General features: G+C 62.1%; 1 protein-coding gene and 2 non-coding genes across 16 annotated transcripts in view; 2 read left to right on the top strand and 1 right to left on the bottom strand.

The window, feature by feature from the left end:
* Positions 1 to 5803: 5803 nt before the first annotated feature.
* DPP9 (dipeptidyl peptidase 9) overlaps positions 5804 to 21324 on the top strand; it is a 40797-nt gene continuing 25276 nt past the window's right edge. For 6 of the 14 annotated variants that reach the window (XR_006214588.1, XM_042977824.1, XM_042977833.1 and 3 more), the window contains exons 1-8: positions 6519 to 6672; positions 7666 to 7719; positions 9912 to 10002; positions 11462 to 11652; positions 13861 to 14114; positions 19093 to 19205; positions 20223 to 20396; positions 20479 to 20647. Coding sequence is in view for 13 of the 14 variants with exons in the window: in XM_042977824.1 (XP_042833758.1) it covers positions 11585 to 11652; positions 13861 to 14114; positions 19093 to 19205; positions 20223 to 20396; positions 20479 to 20647 (778 nt within the window). In the remaining variant the exon portion in view is untranslated. Of the gene's footprint in view, positions 6070 to 6518; positions 6673 to 6729; positions 7414 to 7436; positions 7549 to 7665; positions 7720 to 9911; positions 10003 to 11461; positions 11653 to 13860; positions 14115 to 19092; positions 19206 to 20222; positions 20397 to 20478; positions 20648 to 21324 lie in introns of those variants that run through there. The other 8 variants (XM_042977829.1, XM_042977838.1, XM_042977826.1 and 5 more) reach the window with 7 other exon arrangements.
* On the top strand, positions 5899 to 5971 carry TRNAV-CAC. Its single transcript has one exon. It is a non-coding gene; the product is annotated as a tRNA-Val (tRNA).
* Positions 6171 to 6242, bottom strand: TRNAG-UCC. Its single transcript has one exon. It is a non-coding gene; the product is annotated as a tRNA-Gly (tRNA).

Genomic DNA, 21324 nt, shown 5'->3' with positions numbered 1-21324 from the left:
GCGAGGGCAGGGCCCGGGGAGCAGACAGGAAAGTTCCAGAGAGAACGTAGGGAGGCCCCACCAGGCATCTGGGCTCGCAGGGCCCAGTCAGGCTGCCCATCAGATCGAAACTAACGCTCGGCAAACCTACTTTTTATGAGGATTAACTCATTAAACCCTTCCCACCAACCAGGCTTCACAAGTGAGCACCTGAAGCACAGAGAGGGACAGTAGCTTAGCGGTTGTTGCAGAGCCAGTCAGCGGGTGTCGAGGCGGAGGCCGCCTGGCCCCAGGGCGTGTGTGTAACAACCAGACTGTGGGAACTTGCAGTCCGTATGGGGCCATCGCAATGGGTTCTTGAGCACGTGGGGCCTTACTTCCTCACGGGAGAGAAATTTCTAGAAGGGAGTCAGATCGTTCGTGGAATTAATGTCTTTGCTGAACACCACGGGGCTGTGCATACCGTGGGCAGAGCAAAGGCTGAGGCACATGGGCCGTGCTGGGGAAGAGTGGACATGGCAAGCAGGGAGAGCGGACAGGGGCCTTGTGTCCCTGCCTGAAGGGGGACAGGCCAGTGGGGGAGGGGGCCGGCTGAAGAAGAGGGAAGGAGAAAGGCCTCAGCCCCACGGGCCTGTTTTGGGCCAGCTGCCCGATGGGGGACGCCCTTCCCAGCATCGCGGCCCCTTTGTTTATCTTTTGAAAACTTTTTTAATGTTTATTTATTTTTGAAAGAGAGAGCGGGAGTGGAGGAGGAAGAGAGCGAGGGAGACACAGAATCCGAAGCGGGCTCCGGGCTCCGAGCTGTCGGCACAGAGCCCGACGTGGGGCTCGATCTCATGAGCCGTGAGATCATGACCTGAGCCGGAGTCGGACGCTTCACCGACTGAGCCCCCCAGGCGCCCCTCGCTGCCTATTTATTTAGCGCTCAGGAGGCGGGTGCTGTTGTGACCCCCATTTTTCAGATGAGCGAACCGAGGTCAGGGCAGGACCCGGCTCGCCCAGTATCGTCAGTGGCTGCGGACGAGCCGTACTTGGTTGTTGGAGCCTCAGCGCTGTTTATTTGTTACGTGACCCTCCAGCGGCGAGCTGGACCCAGAGACCGAGCAGGGGAGGAACCGGGAACGGAGCACCTACTGTGTGCCAAGTTCCATGGCTTGCCCTTGGTTTATATAATCCGCCCCCCACCATCACCCTCCAGGAGAGAGCACTGTTATACCCATTTCACAGACGAGGAGGCTGAGGCTCAGGGAGAGAAAGCCACGTGCCCAATGCCACACAGCGAGGCCGAATTTGCCAGGCTACCCACAACCACGAGAGAATGAGCGAGAAACCCAGTCCTGGGGAAATTCCAGCCTCTTCGAGGGGGTTGGGGGGGTGTGGGGAGACAGACAAGTGTCCCCATCGCTCCCCCTCTGACGTCCCATCTCTCCCTACGTTTAGCCTTCAGACTGTGCTGCTTTGATGGTGCAGAGCTAAGAATATCCCCGAACAATGCGGTGGCCTCGAGACGGAGGGGGTTGAGGGGCAGCGAGGGAAGGGAGGAGGCAGCGGGGACCGGCTCACGCAGGCCAGTGACCCAGACTCCCCCTTGCCAGCCACTCAGGGCTCCTGTCTCTTTCCTTCCCATTCCTGCAGCCCTAACACGCCTACTTTGCCATCATTTGTGACCGATTTCTCTATTGGCTGGGTTCACTGTGGAGAGGTTTAGAAATGTGAGTTCTGGGGGCGCCTGGGTGGCTCGGTCGGTGGAGCGTCCGACTTCGGCTCAGGTCACGATCTCGCGGTGTGTGAGTTCGAGCCCCGCCTCGGGCTCTGTGCTGACGGCTCAGAGCCTGGAGCCTGTTTCGGATTCTGTGTCTCCCCCTCTCTCTCTGCCCCTCCCCCATTCATGCTCTGTCTCTCTCTGTCTCAAAAATAAATAAATGTTAAAAAAAAAAACCACCTAGCTCAAGACCTGGCACCTTAAGAGTGAGTGGGGGGGGGGGCGTGCGGGAGAGGGGGGGTGGAGAGGGAGAATCCCAAGCAGGCTCCACACTGTCAACACAGAGCCTGACTTGGGGCTCGAACCCACAAACCGTGAGATCGTGACCTGAGCCCAAATCAAGAGTCGGACGCTTAACCGACTGAGCCACCCAGGAGCCCTGAGAAATGCCTCAGAGGGGGCCTCTGTCTATCAACACACTCCCCTTGCCCTCTCCATCCACTGCCAAACTGGGGGTGGGGGGCACATTTGGGTTGTCTCTGTTCTTTGGCCTGAAAACCCATCAGACCACTATGTCTTAATATGCTCATGACCCTGATAAGGTCCAGGGCGGATCTTCTAATGGCTGGTTCAGAGCCAATGGGCTTTTCTTTCCTTTTCTTTTTAGGTACGTTGATTACCTTGAACTTCATCTGTGGAGAAGGCAGCCTAGTCTTGTGCCAAGGACTTTGGAGCCAGACCACCCGGCTTCAGATCTCAACTCTCGTTACTACACGCTGTGTGACCTTGGGCGAGTTACTTAACCCCTCTGTGCCTTGGTTTCCTCACCATTAAAAGGGGGCTGCTGCTGCTGATCGTGCCCATATCATGGGATTATTGGGTAGACTAAGTGAGTTTAAAGTGTGACATTTCCTGGGAATGCAAACTGGTGCAGCCACTCTGGAAAACAGTATGGAGGGTCCTCAAAAAATTAGAAACAGAACTACCCTACGACCCAGCCATTGCACTAAGAGGCATTTATCCACGGGATACAGGGGTGCTGTTTTGAAGGGACACATGCACCCCCGTGTTTATAGCAGCGCTATCGACAATAGCCAAAATATGGAAAGAGCCCAAATGTCCATCGACGGATGAATGGATAAAGAAAATGTGGTCTATATACACAATGGGGTATTACTCGGCAGTCAAAAAGAATGCAATCTTGCCATTTGCAACTACGTGGATGGAACTGGAGGGTATTATGCTAAGCGAAATCAGAGGAAAATATCATATGACTTCACTCATATGAGGACTTTAAGATACAAAACAGATGAACATCAGGGAAGGGAAACAAAAAATAATATAAAAACTGGGAGGAGGACAAAACATAAGAGACTCTTAAATATGGAGAACAAACTGAGGGCTGCTGGAGGGGTCGTGGGCAGGGGGGTGGGCTGCATGGATGAGGGGCATCGAGGAGGACACTTGTTGGCGTGAGCACTGGGTGTCATATGTAGGGGACGAATCACTGGGATCTACTCCTGAAATCATTATTGCGCAATATGCTAACTCACTTGGATGTAAATTAAAAAAAAAAAAGTAAAAAAAAAAAAAAAAAAAGACCACCCCCAAATAAAAATGAACCGGGAAAAGACAGAAAAATAAAAAAAATGAATAATAAAGAGTGACATTTCCGGGGCACCTGGGTGGCTCAGTCGGTTAAGCGTCCGATCTTGGCTCAGGTCGTGATCTCACGGTTTGTGAGTTCGAGCCCCACGTCAGGCTCTGTGCTGACAGCTCAGAAGCCTGGAGCCTGCTTGGGATTCTGTCTCTCCCTCTCTCTCTCTGCCCCTCCCCTGCTCGCGCTCTGTCTCTGTCCCAAAAGTAAATAATAAAACATTTGTAAACATTTTTTTAAATAAATGAAGCGCGACATCTCCTTAGAATGTTTCCCAGCACGTATTCCGCTACTCCATGCGTGTTATTCTCTGACACCCTAAGGGATCCGAGGCAGCTAGCCTTTGCAACAGGTATTTCCCAGCCTGGAAATAACTGAATCCCTGTGCGCTTCCCTTCTTTCTCTCGTTTCTCTTTCCGCTTCCTCCCTCCAACTCCAAGAATGGCTAGCCACCTGCTAGAACAATCCAGCAATTGGCCACCAATCCCATCTGCTGAGGCGGCCGGCTTGGGGACAGGGACACTCTTGCAAGTGCTGGGGTGCATATTGGGGGGAGCGGAGTGTCTGACTTTGAGACGCTGAGGTCTGGGGCTCAGAGCGGGGCTGGACGGGAGGGTGGTGTGGGCAGCGGGAGGGGTGGTGTTGGGGAGGCCGGGGACCCTTTTCAGCCAAGGCGCCTCTCTCAGATGGTGGACACCCCCCCCCCAACCCCCCAGGATCACTGGCAGGACCTCACTGGCAAACAAGTGCCCCCGAGTGCGTTTGAACGACCCAAGTAATCCTTTGAAGGGAGTTTTTGTTGTTTCGTTTGGCGGGTGAACGAGCTCTCAGGGCTTGACGGGGTTCACAGGGAGACATGTTTTCTGAGCTACTCCCCCTCCACCAGGAAGCCCACCTCTATTGCTTCGTTCCCGCGCCCAGGCCTTTTCTCCTCCGGCCAGCTCTCCGTAATTTCAAGAAACGGTTACTGAAGAAACAGAAGGCAAACAGGCAAACTGTGCACTGGGGGAGGAGGCCGCAGTCTAGGGGAGGAGACCGAAGAGAGACGAGAAAACAAATCCACAAATGGGATCGTTTCAGAGACTGATAAGCCTTTGAAAGAACACGGTGCAACGGTGGAAACTGAATTTATGGATGCCAAGGCGGGAGGGGCGCAGGGAGGCCTCCTCTGAGAAGGTAACATTGAAATCAAGAATCGCAGGAGGAGAGATAAGGAGCCGGAAAAAATACCTGGGAGAAACCAGAGGTCACAGCCCGTGCAAAGGTCCTGGGGCAGGGCTCTGCCGGGCAGTTGGAGGCGCAAGCAGCGAGGAGGCCTGTGTGGCTGGAGCGGAGTGAGGGAGCGTGAGAAAGGTTAGACTTGAGGGCAGGGAGGGGACTGCCACAGGTCAAGCGGGGCCTTGAGGATTATGGGGCTTCTGCCTCTGGGAGGTGGGAGCCCTGGAGGGCTGCCGAGAGAGGAGGGTGGGCCCTGACTCGGTGCTTACGGGCACCCTCTGGTGGCCACTGCGGGGAGGACGGACTGGGGGCGGCGGGGAGAGCAAGGAGGCTTGGCAGGGGGCAGAGGGGCACAGGTACAGGACTGTGGCGATGGGGCGGACCAGCGTGATGGCCGTCCGGTGGGGAAGAAGTGATCAGATTTGGGGCGCGTTTGAAAGCAGCGCTAATCGGATGTGCGGGGTGATTGGACGTGGGTGGGGGAGAAAAGAGCCCAGGGCAGCTCCCAGGTTCCGGGTGAGCATCTGGAAGGAAGGAGCTGCCTCCAGCTCAGTGGAGGAGGCGGTGGACGGAACCATGTCTGAGTCTGGCCAGGCTGCCCGCAGACTCTGCCACCGTCTGTGGCACTTTGTCCCAGCAGCAGTAGGAAAGGAGTATAGGTCTTCATGATACATGGCCGTGACAGTGGTCTGCTGGGCCCCAGGGGGCTCTGGGGCATAAGGAACGACGTGCGTCCCGTCAACGGGTTAATCTTCCCGCAGAAGCAGATGTTGAAAGTATCGATGTGTTTGTTTCCGTTAAGCGCAGGAGAGTAACATTACCATGAAGTTCTTAATGTTTTGAATTGAATTGTCAGACACGTTAAGTTTCAATATTTTCTTGAGGATACTCGGGCGGGGGCGGGGGGGGGATGGCCACTCAAAAATGCACATTCTTGCTCCTGCCTCAGACTCCACTGCGGTTGGGCAAAGCGCTGCCGAAACCGGTCTCCACGTACAGTTTTGATACATTGTTCGTTATGGAATTCTATTGCTACTAACAGGAGGATTTTGGTATGTTGCATGAAAATATCCATTTGTCTTGATTGTTGCGTTTTCTGGCACCCCCTTCGTGTCTGCACCTGAGGCCACTGCCTCGCTCTCCTCGCTCTAATCCTGGTCTGGGGGGGTGGGGAGGGGGAAGCGCGCTCCTCCGAGAACCGCCCCCCCCAACCGCGCCCCCCTCCCCGGCCCCTCCTCCCTTCGGCGTCCGCGGCAGCGAGCTGGCGGGGCGCAGGCCGGAAGCGCGGGGATCCCCGCAAAAGCAGGCTGTATAGGCGTCCCAGAAAAGCCGCCTCTCGCCAGTTTCCGTAGTGTAGCGGTTATCACGTTCGCCTCACACGCGAAAGGTCCCCGGTTCGATCCCGGGCGGAAACACGCGTTTTTCTCAGCGTAAGACGGCGGGTAAGCCCTACTCCAGGGTCACCAGGACGAGGTTTTTAAATTTCTTCCGTCGCTTTTAAAGTCATTGCAAGGTACGAAAAACTTTAATTCGGCAGTTTTTTCTTCTTATAAAGGACGTTTCAACAGGCTATGGGGGGGGGGGGTGGGGGGGATGAAAAATAACACCGTCGCCTGCGTTGGCCGGGAATCGAACCCGGGTCAACTGCTTGGAAGGCAGCTATGCTAACCACTATACCACCAACGCTCCGGCAAGCACCGCTTTCTCCGAGCGCCATTAGTAGAAGTCCCATCGGCCGGGCTGGGCGATACCAAACCGCACAGGGGCGCCCCTCTCCAGTGTCCCCTCCAGCTCCCCGCGCCGGAAGATGCTGCCGAGGGAAATTCCAAGCCTCTGGCCGCCAGGGACTGTGCGGGCGCGTCCCCCCCCCCGGGATCGCAGCCACCTTGGTACCGTCCGGGCGGCGGCCAATCGTAGGCCGCCGCCTGGGCCGCTCAACTTCCGGGTCAAAGGGGCCCGAGCCACCGGCTCCCCCGTGTCCGCCGCCGCCGCTGTCCCCCGCGCCCGCCACTTCCGGGGCCGCAGTCCCGGGCATGGAGCCTCTAGTGTGAGGCGCCTCCGGCCCCGGGACGCCCTTCGCAGCCCGGCCGCCGCTCCGCGCCTGCCCCCGAGCCCGGTGAGCAGCGCCTGCGCGCCCCGTCCCGCCTCGGCCGCGACCCCGAGCCCGCCATTGACCCGCCCCACCTCAGCCCTGACCCCGGACGCGCCATTGGCCGGCCGCTCGGGTGCCCTCCGCCCCGGCCTCCCCGCGCCCCGGCCCTGCCTTTGGCCGCACTCCCGGTTCCAACGGCCCCCGCCTCGGTTTCCCTTCCGCCCCGGGCCCTCCGCGGCCCTTCTTCCCCTTCTGCTTCCTCCGGTGGCCGGGCCACCTCTCAGCCTCGCTCGGCCCAGCCTCCCCTCTCGTCCCGTCGCTGCCCAAGCCACCTGGCTCCGGTCCCTTCCGGGAGCGGCCGCACCCACGACGGCGCTCCTTCCCTGCAGGCCCTGGAGCTCCCCTCCCCATGCAAACACATGCTCCCCGTCTGAGAGCAGAGGCCGCCTCCCGGACCTGCTTCCTGCCCCCACCCACTCACCCCTCCCCGGGCGCTTGGCTTCCCCTAATCCACACCCCCACAGGTTCCAGCCCCTTCTCAGCCTCCCTTCCGGCCCTGTCCGGCCGCCCACCTGCTTCCCACCGGGCTGTAGACCGGTCTTGACACTTCCCCGTCCATGCTGCCGCCGAGCCGTCAGAAGGGCCCCGCTGGTTCCGTTTTCCCCCGCCGCCGTCGTTCTCCCCACCCCCCCACCGGGAGGAAGTCACTTGCCTCAGTGGCAAGAACCAGCGTGCTTTCCAGGAGCTTGGATTGAAGCCCTGGAGGTGTGCACTGTGGTCGAGTCCCTGGCTGGTTCCCGGGAGGATCGGGCCAGATGGGGGAGGTCTTTCCTCCCCGGTGCAGTTCAGGGCACGCAGGCGGCGTTGCAGGGCGGTGAGGTGGCTCTAGGCTCTGTCCAGGTAGAGAGAATGGGGCTGGGGGGGGGGGTGGTCAGGACTCTCGAGGGGAAGGAGAGCGGGCTGTTTTGGCCAGGCTCTCCGCTGACCTGCTGCGCTAAGGCATGCTTGTTCCATCAGGGTCTGTATCCCACGCCTGCGGCTGGAATGGAGGCTTTCTGGACCCTTTAGAAGGTCAGTGGTGGGGGCCGCGGGGTGACGGTGGCGGCTGGCGTGTGGGCTGGCGGGACTCATTTGCGTGCTCCAGGATATAGACATCTGCAGGAAGTGGTTTTCTGCAACTCCGGGGTCACTGCCCTGGGGCCGCTGGGGGGGGGGGTGTGGCTGCATCCTCCCCACCGGGAGCCCAGCGCCTGGCCCTCAGTCAGCCTTTGGTGGGGATCCTGGCTCTTAGGGGGGCGTCGGTGCAATCCCGCCCCCCGCCCGATGGTCAGTAACTTGTCTAGGTGACAGTGTTGGCTGTGACGTAGGTTCCGTCGCACCTGGTGTTTTATTTGAGCACGTCATTGTCACAGCAGCCCTCCACGCGGGTACCGTGGCCCCCGTCTCACAGCTGCGGAAACTGAAGCACGATGTAACCGAGAGGTTACACTCAACCTAGTTTGACTTAACCAAGAGGTCGAGTGGTCTCTCAAGGTCACAGAGACCGAACGTTGTAGAGTCAGGATTTGAACCCATCTCTCTGACCACAGCGACCCCTCTTTTCACCGCAGGACTAAGAGTGAGGCCGGGGCTCGCCCACGGTCTCGGTGCTGTGACCGGGCGCTGCTTTCTTTTTCTCAAATATTTATTTCTGGGAGAGTGCACACGGGGGAGGGAAGGGCAGGGGGGTGGGGTGGGGGGACAAAGGATCCAAAGCGGGCTCTGCGCTGACAGGCTGGACAGCAGCGAGCCCGACGCAGGGCTCGAACTCTCGAGCTGCCAGATGGTGACCTGAGCCGAAGTGGGACGCTCAACTGACTGAGCCGCCCAGGGGCCCCTGCTTCCCTTTTCTTGAAGCCTCTCGGCACCCGCCCAGCCACCTGGGGCCTGGCTCATCACAAGGGTGTTCGGGTACTGACCAAAGCAGGGCTCCCTTTGACTTCAGACAGCGTTCAAGGGAGGACCGGGACTCATTAACTCTACCGAAAATCCTGTGTGTGCCAGGCATGGAACAGGACGGGTGTAAGCCTGCCCCCCTGGAGTGACATCCCGGGGAAGGGTGTCCCCTCACCCAGAGCAGGGGTTCTCAGCCTCAGCACTGGGGATGTTTGGGGCCACGTCACTCTTCGCAGTGGGGGTGGAGGCGAGCGTCCTGCGCTTTGTGGTTGGATTAGCAGCCTCCGGTCTGCGTGCCGGGGGCCCGTCTCCCAGCCGTGATGACCAAAAATGGCTCGTGGGGGCACAGTTGACCCTGGTTGAGACCCGCTGGGTGACGGGATGCAGTTGGCCCCGAAGAGACTCTGTATTCCATAATCATTTGGGCTCCTGAGGTCCTGGGACGTTGCGCCATTTACATTTGTGAACTGAGGGAGAGGGGAGGTCACTCACAGATGCTGGGTTCACCGTGGTTTGTACAGTCTGACCCATCAGGGATTTATTCGAGTGTCTCGTGTGGGCCTGAGGATCTTACTCCACTGCCCCCCCAAATTAAGAATGCAGAGTTTCTCTGCCTCGGCACACTCAGTGCCAGGAGCACCCCCAGTTGTGACAACCACAGCTGTCCCCAGTCATTCTCTGGGGAGGGGGGGCAGAGTCCTCCCCTTTGAGAGCCACTACCCCAGACTTAGCTCTGTATGGAAGGACAGGATGCTGTGTGGGGGTGACAGAGCGGTGACTTTGGATTGGGGGTCCGGAAGGACCTCTGCAGAGGTGAGACCGGGGCGTGAAGGAGAAGAGGGGCGAGTCCCACAGAAGGCAGGGAAGGGCCCCTCCCTGGGCCGTGGGACCGGCAAGCGCAAAGGCCCTGGGGTGGGAAGGAGTCGGTGTGTGTAGGGGAGAGTAAGGCCAGCGTGGTTGGAGATCACGGTCAGGGGCGAGAAGGGGAGGTCAGGAAGGCCATCAGAGTGTGGCCACAGGGGGGACCCTGGGACTGTTCGGTTTCTGGTGAGCACCGGGGGTGGCGTCCTTGGCGTCATTTAAGACTGCCGTCTTCTCGGGGACTTCTCGCCTTGGGAGGACTGCACGACAAAAAGGATGCTGCTGGTTTCTGGCAAATGCCGGGCACCCTCTCGAATTTCCGGGCAGACCCTTTTCAGAATGCCCTTGGCATTGGGTGTCCCCGGAGTAACGGAGGGCTGCCTAGAGCGGTGGGCGGGCGAGGAGGGCCGAGAGCGGGCACGCCCAGACCGCTGGGGGTTGCAGCCCGGGGGTCTCTCTGCCCGCAGGCTCCCCCACCCTCCTGAGGTCAGCCGAGTGGTTAATGCGGAAGGTTAAGAAGCTCCGCCTGGATCACGACCACACCGAAGGTTGGAGAAGGTAAGGGGTGTGGCCGCGGGAGCCCTGACCTGTGGGGGTGTCGTTGAGGTTCCCAAATTTCCGATGATGTCCTAGGTCTGGGAAGACCCCTGCCTCCCCCTGCCACCCCCTACCTTTCTGCGATGCCCCAGGACTCTGTTCTGGCTGTTCCGCGTGAGGTGGCAATGTGGGCGAGAGCAGGGTTTCTCAGCCTCGGGACTGCTCACGTGGGGCCAAGCCATTCTCTGTGGGGGCGTCCTGGGCGCCGTGGGGGGTGGAGCAGACCCCTGGCCCCCAGCCCCTCGATGCTAGGAGCACCCCTGTGTGACAACCACAGACGTCCCCGGACATCACCCGGTGTCCCCTGGGGCAGGATCCGGCCCGGCTGAGAACCGTTGGTCCGGAGGTTAGAATGTGGGCTCGGGGTCCGTCAGACTCGGGTGATATCTGATATCGGGCGGGTCATTTGATCCCTCTGAGCCTACTTTGCAGCCTCCCAGATGGGGCTGGCCCCAGAACTCACCTGTCAGGGTCACGGTGAGGAGTAATCATAACTGTCCACGTGAGGCCCCGGGGCACTTGGTGAGTCTCACGTGTGGGGCCGTGCACGAGACGGAGGCCACAGGAAGCCCTCCGGCCAGTGGGCTTCTAGCCCCCGTGGCTTCGTTTGCTTTTAGCCGGTGGGAGCGACCGGGCGGGCAGGAAGGGAACTAAAGAGCTCCTGGAAGACAGGGGTGACGTTGAGCAGTCTGCTTCGCTCCCCGGACGCGGGCTCCGGTGTCCGGTGGGGAAATGCATCAGCAGGTCGGCTGGTGACGGAGACCCGAGTGCCCCTTCTCACGGGCGTTAGGTCCCGGGCGGCCACGGCGTGGGCTGCAAACTGAGTCTGCGCCGGCCAGTCGTGACAGTGGGAGGCCCGCACGGTGCCGGAGGCAGGCCTTGGAGGGCAGAGCACGGCCCCACGGGGCCAGGGGCCATGAGGGCCGCTCAGGCATTTCCTCCCCGAGCACGGCGGGCCCCCGCCCCTCACCTCCCCGGCGCCTGCCTCCCTGCCCGCCTTCTCTCTCTGCGGTTGGCCGAGTGCTCCCAGACCTGCGGCCGGCACCGAGAATCCGCAGTTCCTTCTTCCTTCTGCCCGCTGCCCTCGTCACGGGCCCCGCTTGGGTCTCTGGCGGATGCCCCGCGGGGCGGTGGTCCTGGCTCTCGGAGCACCAGTTCGCGGGCCGCAGACCTCCCGTGGGGCCTTGACGGTGATGGCACCACTGGAGGGCCCGAGCCGCCTGCCCGTGGCCTCGTGGTCCGCGAGGCGTCCTGCCGACTGGCAGAAGGAAAGCGTAGGTGGACCCGGCCCAAGTGGCTTGGAATCCGCTTCCGTTTCCCCAGCTGTGTAAACCCTTGACTGGAGGAGCTCAGGCTGGCCTAGGGTGGGAAGCGGGGCACTTGGTCACCTGTTCCTCCCCTTCCCCCGCCTCCTCTGCAGTCTCTCTGCACTTCTGGGGAAGAGAGAGGTGAGTGGAGGACCAAGTCATAGCACCAAGCCTTGGCCTGTCTGGGAGCTCAGACCGCCTGGCCACATCTAGAAGATTCCTAGAAGTTTCTCCCGATGTTTCATTTCATTTCTCATCTCCTGGATCACATTTTTGCTCCTTGGGCTCTCTGCAGTGATCGGAGGCAAGATCATTTTTATTGTTCCTTGCTATGGAAATAAGCCACATGATTCTGTGAGCGTTTCTGCCCGGCTCTCAGCTTATGGGGTCCCCTTTGGGAACCCTGGAGGTTGTGATCGGTTTTGCTGCCGTGCGCAAGGCCTGAACGGTGGCCGCAGTTTCGGCGGGGTGGGGGGTGGGGTGGGGGGGCTGCTGGGCCGGTCGGAGGAGTCCCCTGGCCTGGTTTTCTGGGCTGGTTGTCAGCAGCGCTCGGGGCCATGTAGGTTCCGGAGCGCTCCGCCCATCCTGGCCCCAGCCCCTGCCTGACACTGCTCATGCCCAGCGCCGCCGCCCGTGGAGGTAAACCACAGCTCTGGGGGCGGGGTGGGGGGGGAGGACGAGGGCGGGCCAGGACTTGCTGCACGTGACCCTCACTGGGTCTCCCGTCTTTTCTGGCTTGGGTTCATTTGCCCCGAGGGTTCCCAAAAGCCCTGATGGCCTGTGATCCCTGTCTTCAAAGCCATCGTAGGAAGTTGTGAACCGAGGGCACTCTTTGTGGCTGGGGAGCAGGAACCGCCTGCTTGCCGTGCCCCCCGAGTCCTGGCTGGGTCCAGTAGGATGGAGTCAGGGAGGCTTTTCTGTCCCTCGTCTGATACAGGGTCGGGGTGGAAAGGGAACTCTGAAAATCGGCCCACAGAGGCCATGCTCAGAAGCGTCTCCTCTTGCCCCTCGAAGCAGGAGACAGGGGTCCTTTCTCCCGTATGGGGACTCGGGGGGGTGTCTTGCCGTGAAGGGGCAGGCCCTTCTGGGAATTGGAGGGCACCGTGTGAAGGTGGGCACAGCTCTGCCTGGTGCTTCTCTGAAGCCCTCGGCCTGGGCTGTCCCTGTCCCTGTGTAGCAGCAACAACTCCCACTTTTGACCAGTGAAGCCCGGGCTCCGCCTGTAAAGCAAAGCCACTAATCCCGGAGCAAAGCCGCTAATCCCAGAGCACAAGGAGGCCCAGCATTCAGCGAGACCTTAGGCCGGCCGATGCCCACGGAGGAGAGGGAGGCCGCCCTGCTCACCTTGGCGGCCTCGCTAGAGAGCCCGGCTCTTCCGGAACCGGGTCACTGTGGCTATGTTTAGATTTCCCTAAAGCAAATATTTGCCTGGCTAGTCCAGTCTGCTCAAGAAATGTGCCCAAACAGCCAGGGGGAGAGAAGGGAGGGACGGGGCCTCGGCCACAGCTGCTCAGGGAGCGGGGGAGGGGTGGGGGGGCTGTCCCGAGGGGCGTCCGTTCTCTCTGCTGGGGTACTCACACCGTCTGTGCACAGCTGCTTGTCTCTCTGAGCCTGTCCCGTGAGGCACGAGTTTCCCCCGCTGGACCCCAAGCTGGATGGCATGGGGGACGAGCTGTGCCGATTAATTCTTTACGCTCAGTTCTTTGCGTGTGAGCGAGCGTGTCTCCCCAAGGGCTTAATGCAAGATAATCATTCCACACGGCCCTCTGTGGAATGCGTCCTGGGAGCCAGGGGCCTCCTGAGGTTCTGGGGCCACTGCCATGAACGGGACAGGTGATCAACAGACAGCCCTTGTGCCAGTGCTCTGAGGGCAGGGGACATTAGTCGCTGACGCGCCTAATGGAGAGACCAGCCTCGGTACAGATGGTCATGGAAGGTTTCTGAGGACCCGACAGATACTTACACTGAGATCTGATTGGACGTTAGTCAAGCAGAGAGAGGGGAAAAGTGTTTCAGGCAGAAGGAAGCACGTGCAAAGGTGGGAAGGAGTCTGGCCTGTTTGAAGAGCCAACGGAAGGCCAGTTTGGCTGGGCAACTGATAAAAAGGGGATGAGGTTCGAGGGGCTGGCGGGGGTCAGAGGACAGAGAGCCTTGAAGGCCGTGACAGGGACTGGTTTTTACCCCCAGGACTGTGGAAAATCAAGGAAGACGTTTAAGTGATGGGGTCAGATCTGCGGTGGATGTGTTGGGTCCGTTAGCGAGATGTTGGGGTCATTCGTCACACAGGTGGCAGCGGCTTGGGTCTCGGAAGCATTTGTGGTGTTCGAAAGAAATAGAACGACGCATTTGGGACATATTTGGGGGGCTGGGATAGTTGCAGGGGGGCTGGGACAGTTGCAGGGGGGCTCGTCGGGGGGGTTCAGGAGCGTCTGACGAGGGGGCAGCTTGTCAGTGACACATGGGCGTCATCCTCCCTTCTCATCGTCTCCCCGCTGTCCCCTCCCCCTTACAGCTTGTCGCTGAATTCTGAGGGGACAGAGAGGATGGCCACTGGGGCGCCAGCGTCTGAGCGGGGTGACGCGGTCGGGACGGAGGACCCGGCCTCCCGCTTCCAGGTGCAGAAGCACTCGTGGGACGGGCTCCGGAACATCATCCACGGCAGCCGCAAGAACTCGGGCCTCATCGTCAACAAGGCTCCACACGACTTCCAGTTCGTGCAGAAGACAGACGAGTCGGGCCCCCACTCCCACCGCCTCTACTACCTGGGTAAGCTCTCCAGGCGCCCTCAGGCCCAGCCGGTCCTATCGGTTAGGAGGCCCAAAAAGAAGGGCCTGGCCCTGGGCAGATGTCCCATGAGGCCGTGCCACCGCGGTGACCTCCGTTTGCAGCAGAGGTCTGGCGCAAGGGTGCCGCGGGGGGAGGTGGGGGGGGGCAGGTGTGCAGGTGAGTGGAGCAGAGGGCGGCCCTGCCCCGTTGGGTTGCAGCCGTGCCGTGGCTGGGCCTTGGATGTGGCTCTGAGCCGCTGCGATCGTCTCCAGAACCAGGGCGGCTGGGCCTGCCCCTGAGTCGTTTCCCAGCCCCCTGGGCCGGGCCGGGCCGGGCCGGGCCGGGCCAGTGAGCGGCTCCTGGCCGTCGGAGTCACAAGTAACTCCCGTGGGTGCGTGCCGTGGGCCCACGCGTGGGAAGGCTGTTTGAGTGCGCCCGGGGATAAACGACACAAGCGGCTGGTCACACGATCGCGGTCCTCGCCCCAGACGCCTGGATAAGCACGTTACCTGCTCGTCGCTTCCTTCTGCGCCACGTGCCTCGGGGGTAGCACCGTCTGCATCCCCGGCGGCCGTTCGTGGGCTTGTGCTCCCTGCCGGCCCCGGGAGGGCCTGTGGGGGAACCGGTGGGGCCTCACGCAGGCCTGGCTCCTGGCAGGTGGGCGGCGAGTGTCTACTGAGCAAGCGGACGTTGCCTTGCTTTGCCCGAAGGTCTCGCGGGGCCCCTGCGGCAACAGGGCCGGGCGTGCCCCTGGGGAAGCAGCAACGGCCCACGATTGGTGACCCGGGGCAGGTGTTCAGCCTCGGTCCTCGACTCGACATTCAGGGCCTGACCGTCCTCTAAGGACCCACGGCCCCTCCGGGACGATGCTGGCCCCGGCCGGGCCCTCGGTCAGCATCGGCGTGAGGGGTGGCACGCGCCGGTCGGCGAGGGGCGTCCTCTGCCTGCGGCTGACCCCCGCCGAGGGCCACGGCAGCGACTGGACGCCGGGTGGCTCTGCCCTCCGCAGACTCGGTGCAGCACCCCTTCGTAGAGACAGACGTGTGTGGAAAGCACGTTGGTGGTTTGGTGAGCGCGGGGTTGGAAGAGGAGGGATCGGGAACAGAGCTCAGCAAGCGACCGCCGTGTGTTTTGGAGATCTGGTTGTGCTGGGCCTCAGCCGCCCCCATTCGTCTCTGTCCCCTCCGCGGCCGCTCCCGAGCGTAGTTGCGGCAGAAGCCGTGTGTCCCCCGCCGCCGCTGAAAATCTGCACCGCGTGGCCCTTTACAGAGAAGGGATGCCAGCTCGGGCCTGGGAGAGACGAGGATTGGGCGTGCTTCGGGCGACGGTCATCAGGGGGCGTGGCTCTCGGGGTCAGAGGTGGCCGGGACACGTGGACTGTGGCGGCCGCTGCTTCTCTCTTCCCCGTGGTTCCGCGGCCCCCAGCTCGGTTTTCCAGCCCTCGCCGCCTCAAGGCCAGGCTGCCGTCCTGGACCGGATACGTGTATGAGTTTCGTGGGGCTCCCGCTGTCGCAAATCACCGCTGACTCGGTGGCTTAAAACAAACAGAAACGTACTCTGTCGCGGTTCTGGAGACCAGAAGTCCGAACTCCGTCTCTCCGGGCCAAAGTCAAGGTGTCCGCGGGCCGCGCCACGCTTCCTGCAGAGGCTGTGGGGGAGGACCCGTTCCTTGCCCCTTCCGAGTTCAGCTGTGGCCGCCGGGGCACGGGGCCTCCTCCTCTACCTTGTGTCTGAGGTCTGCCTCTGTCTCCCTTATGAGGGCACGTGATTCCATTTAGGGCCCACCCGGGTAATCCAGGCTTCTCCCCAACTCCAGACCCTTAACTGCATCCCCTCCGCAGGTTCCCTCTTGCCGCAGAAGGTGACGTACTCACAGGGTCTGGGGATCAGGACCTGGGCATTTGGGGGCCACTGTTCAGCCAACCGCAGAGCTGCCGAAAGGGATGGAAACCCCCTGAGCTGGTTTGAACCACCAAGGGCACCTCACAGGAAGGACTCGGGTGTGCCGGGGAGCCCCCACCCCGGGCCTCAGGCCGTGGCCCTGGGAACCAGGAGCTGCGAGGGGCCCAGGCGTCTGCCCCGCACACGCTCTGCTCCACACATCCGCCCCCACTGGACACCTGCCTTCCACCGCCACGCGCCCAGGGTGACCCATCTCAGGTTCCGGCCACCCGCACAGATGGACGAGCTCTCAGAATTTCTGGGAGCGGGAACTAGGTCCGTTCGACGTAGGTCAGATGTCTTGTCTGCGGCCCGTGCGTGTGTCTGGGGCTGGGGTGAGTGGGTCCCTGCAGTCCGTAGGACGCCTGCCACCACGGCGGGTAGGGGACAGACGGCCCTAGACAAGGGCTGTGGACTTGGCGGAGACGCCAGAACCTTCCCCGGACATCTCCGAGCCATCCTGCTCTTTTGGGGTGACGTAGCTCACGTTTGAGGTCATCCGTCTGCATCACTCAGTACCTTCGGGGTGCCCCGAAGCTCACTTCGTGTCCAGGTTCTTGGGGCACGCCCCCCTGGAGCCCCCGAGTACTTTCGTGATAGGTCATTGTGCTGGTCTGGCCCCAGGAACGCTGCAGCCAGCCGTGTTTGTGGATGGAACAGAAGGGGCCTCCGAGGGCCATGCCGGCGTGCTTCCCCTGGGAGCCCCTCCCCCCTGAGTGAGCGCCGGCCTCGCCGTCACCTGGGCCTCAGGGAGGGCTTTGTCGGATGCACACGACGGATGAGGTCCGGCGCAAAGAAAATCAGCAGAGGAGGGAATGTGCCGGCTTCCGGGGCCGACGATGGTGGCGGTCGGGTTCCAGGGCTCGGACCGCAGCTTCTCCGGCTCCGCGGGGGTTGGTCGGCTCGTCCCCCTGCAGGTGGGCGTCTCCTGTAGGACAGAGGACGACGCAGGGCCCGTGACCACTCTGGGAGTCCCTCCGCAGGGGGTGGGGGCCTCTTGTGTCCTCGTGACCTGAGGAGAGCCCGGGCCCAGTGCGGGTCACATGCCCATCACGCTGGCTCCTGAGGCCACAGTGCCCGAAGATGGTGCTTGTGCACATCTGGGCCACCTGCCACCCCGGTGGATTTTGGGGGCTGGGGTGCTGTCCCCAGAGGTGGGGTGGAGCTGGCAAGGGGGGAGGCAGGGGAGGGGCAGGGGCAGCAGAAATCAGACCCCGGGCTTACACGCCCAGCGTGTGACATCACCGTCACAGGTGCCAGGGCGCCGCAGGGAATGTGCTGCTCTGTGCCATTTGGTGCCGTCACTTACTAATGCGCTGGGCGGAGGAGGTGGCTCTGATGTCCTTGGCAAGGCCGTTCTGTTGACTTCCTGTTGGGAAGCCTCTGGCTCTCCCGCTGAGCCCCGAGGACAGGGGTCCGGAGCTCGGGCTGCCGGCTGCTTCCTCCCGGCCCTCCACGCGGCTCCCGCGCGGCTCTTCTTAACGAGGTGTCACCCACAGAGCCTAAAACTCGCCCTTCTAAAGGTGGGCACCTCTGGCTTTTAGCGCACTCACAGCGTTGTGCAACCCCCACCGTCTAATTCCAGAACGTTTCCGTCACCCCAGAAAGAAACTCTGGACCCATTAGCTCTCGCTCCCCTCCCGCCCCCGGCTCCTGGCAACCATGAGTCCGCTTCCTGTCTCTCTGGGGTTGCCTGTCCTGGACGTTGCACGGAAATGGGGTCATGCACCGTGAGATTCTTGTCCCCACCTGTCTGTCCCCACCTGTCACATGAACTTGAGAAGGAAGGACGCCTGGGGTGGTGGGGGGCGGCGTCACACCTGTGCCTCGAGCTGGGGATGAGAGGCAGACGGCACAGTGTCGAGGGGCCTTGGCCGTGAAACCGTGGGTGTGGCCCAGGCGCACGTCTACATCACCTTTGCGTTTTCTCAGCGTGAGCTTCCTAAGGTTGCCCTTGAAACCTTTCCTCCTGAGATACGTTCTTCTGTTGCTAACTGAGCTTCCCGTGCCACGTTCTTCGGAAGTGGAAAGCCCTCGTGGATTGCCACATGAACCAGCTGCCCGTAAAGAGAGTCGTGACGAGAACAGACATTATCTGTCGGGCTCTGGCCCCAGAGGCGCCGAGCGCGGGGCCTCCCCGTCCCCCACTCGTAGAGGCGAGAGCGCGTACGAGGAGGTCCCCGAAGAGGCCGCCCCCGCCACGTGGAGTCTTCCCCCTGGAGGGCACGGGACCGAGAGGGGCCCGGCGTTGTAGCCCGTTAACAACAGCCCCGCCGTCATCCGTTGACTTGAAGACGCTGCGGGTTGGAAGAGAGGCTGTTGCTTCGTTTGCCACTAAGAACACGACCGCCCCTCTGACAGTAAGACGCAGCCGAGAGGCAAGAACACGAGAAACAGCGGCTTCACTGGCGAAGAGCCCACATCCCTCCGAGCGACCCATCGGGGACACCGCGTGACGCGCCTTCTGCGTCCGGCTCGTTTCGGCCACACGGAGTCCTCACCAGGCGGCTACTGTCCTCTTGCAGACAGGCTCAGATTAGATCAGTGGGGGGCATCTGGGGGCGTCTGTGGCTGTCCCCACCCGGGCGCTCCTGGTGTCGAGTGGGTGGGGGCCCAGCGGAGCCGAGGGGAGGGGTGCTGGTGGGGTGCACGGTCCCCGGCTCCCTTCCTACGTTTGCTCTTTCTCCGACCCTGGATTGGTCCTTGGCCTCCGCAGAAGCCTTTGACGGGAGCAGACACCCGAGCCCCGAGCCTCGCCTGTTGAGAGCTGGGTTTCCCCGACCCCTTTTGTTCTCTTGCGTGCTAGTCCTTCGGTAACTTAGCACAAGACGTCTGTCCAAACCTCTCAGATGTGAAAGATCCCATTACTGTTGCTAATGGGCTCGAACCCGGGGGGGGGGGGGGGGGGAGGTCGGAGAGGAGCCAGCCGCGGGGAGCCAGGGGAGCCAGCGTCACCGCTGAGGCCAGCCCTTGCCCCAGGCCCTCTCCTCGCCCTGGGCAAGGTCACCCATTCTGGTTTTTCTCTCTTCTCCCCAAGGGATGCCTTATGGCAGCCGCGAGAACTCCCTCCTCTACTCCGAGATCCCCAGGAAGGTCCGGAAGGAGGCTCTGTTGCTCCTGTCCTGGAAGCAAATGCTGGATCACTTTCAGGTGAGCCCGTGCTGCGGGGCTCCGGCCGGCGCTGCCCTGGGCCCCCCTCCACCCCGCCACCCCCACCCAGGGCGAGGGAGACAGGTGCAGGCCCCCCTGCCCACTGTGCTCCAGCCCCAGTGCGGGCCCTGATGAGCGCTCCTTACCAGAAGTTCCTTTTCCACGCCTCACAAAGACTTGGAACCAACCTGGTTCCTGCAGGGGAGACTTGGCTAGTACTTAACCGCATCCAAAGTCGGCTCACCTAGGGAGAAGAGGGCCGGCGAGGGACGGGGGTGCCTTTTGCCGTGGTTTGTGTTGATTTCTTTGTGGTCGTGGCAGCACGAGGTGCTGGGTGGAGGGACATCGTGCGTTTCTCCACAGCCGTGTGACCGCCCTCACTTCTGCCCCAGGCCCACCGGGCAGGGCGTGCGGGGGGCGGGGGCGGGGGGCAGTCGTTGCACTCCGGGTTCTGCTTTTCAAAAACGCGTTTCTTGCCGGGAACATTGCCCCGTCGTGTTCAGAGTTCTCCTCGGGGCAGCCGCGTGCCCAGACCCCTCCGGGTTGGGTGTTTGGGTGGCCAGGTGGTCCTGAATTTGCCCCGCTCCCCCCCCCCCCCCCGCCCCGTGCAGAAAGCAGAAGTGTGTGGTGGAGGGAGGGTTCACCCAAAGCTCTGGTTGGACGGGATGGTGCTCAGGGCAGGAGGGAGGGCGTCTGCGGCATTGGAGTTGGGGAGCAGGGGAGAGTACCTTGGGTAGCCGCCCGTGCCGGCGGCTAGGGGAGAGCCCCGTCTGCCTCAGAGAGGACCTCTGGGCAGATGTGGGCGCAGGCGAGCCCAGAGACGGGCCCAGAGGGGAGGAAGCCTCGGGTGAGCCCGGAGCCTGTCCACCAGCCCTGTTGCCGAGCCCGCCTGGGCACCTCATGGCCCCCGGGCTCGGGCCGCTCTGGCCTCCTGGTCGGGGAGCTGCGCCGGACAGCTGTGCTCAGCAGAAAGTTCTCTCTGGCTGCTGACGCGGGCCCGTCCGTGTGTGTCCCCAGGCCACTCCCCACCACGGAGTCTACTCTCGGGAGGAAGAGCTCCTTCGGGAACGGAAGCGCCTGGGGGTCTTTGGCATCACCTCCTACGACTTCCACAGCGAGAGCGGCCTCTTCCTCTTCCAGGCCAGCAACAGCCTCTTCCACTGTCGGGACGGGGGCAAGAACGGCTTCATGGTGAGCCCTGGTCACTGGCTGGGGGCAGGGCGGGTGGCCGGGCAACCTCCCGTCCCCCTGAGCCAGACCTCTGTGTCCCCAGGTGTCCCCCATGAAGCCCCTGGAAATCAAGACCCAGTGCACCGGGCCCCGCATGGACCCCAAGATCTGCCCTGCCGACCCCGCCTTCTTCTCCTTCATCAACAACAATGACCTGTGGGTGGCCAACATCGAGACGGGCGAGGAGCGGCGGCTGACCTTCTGCCATAGAGGTGAGGCCACGCAGGGGGCCGCGCTCCTGTCCCGGGTGGGTGCTCGTGTGGACGGCCGCTCCGGCCCCCAGCGCAGCTCCCAGAAAGGCCCCTGTTCCCACTCCCGTTACCCCCGACCACCGGGCGCCTTCTCGGACCCTGCTGTCCCGGTTCCCCCGCCCGTGTGTCCTGCGTGGCTCTGCCCCGGCCTCACGGGGAGTCCAGCTGCCTGGTCCATAGTTTTCTCTGTGTGAGTCAGCCGGGGTGGCCTCTCCCCCCACCAGGTCCTTGTTCTGCCTCTGCTCACGCGAACCCCCCCCTCCCCCCCCCCAGTTCCCGTCCGTCTCCTCCGAGTCAGGCTCGGGTCTCACGTGCTCCCTGAGTTCTCCCTCACCCCCCTGCTCCCCAGAAGTGACCTCCTTCTCCTGCATGTTGTGTGGAGCTCTGCCCCAGTCAGGGGCTCCGGTCACACGGCCCTTCCTGCCCGCAGCCCCAGCGCTCTCTCCCTAAACCTGAAGCTTAGCCCAGGCGGCACGGACGCCGGCCGCGTCCGGAGACACCGTTAGCTGTGGTGGCTGCTTAAGGACGCTCCTGGCATTGCGCGGCAGGGGCCAGGGCTGCGGGTCAACCCCTCAAGCGCTCTGGACGCCCTCAGCCGTAGGATGTTTCAGCCTCGAGTGTGCGCGGTGCTTGGGGCG

Source organism: Panthera tigris, chromosome A2, assembly GCF_018350195.1.
Source record: "Panthera tigris isolate Pti1 chromosome A2, P.tigris_Pti1_mat1.1, whole genome shotgun sequence".
NCBI classification, from domain to species: domain Eukaryota; kingdom Metazoa; phylum Chordata; class Mammalia; order Carnivora; family Felidae; genus Panthera; species Panthera tigris.
The sequence above is the reverse complement of the archived record's forward strand: the minus strand, read 5'-3'. Positions and strand labels throughout refer to the sequence as shown.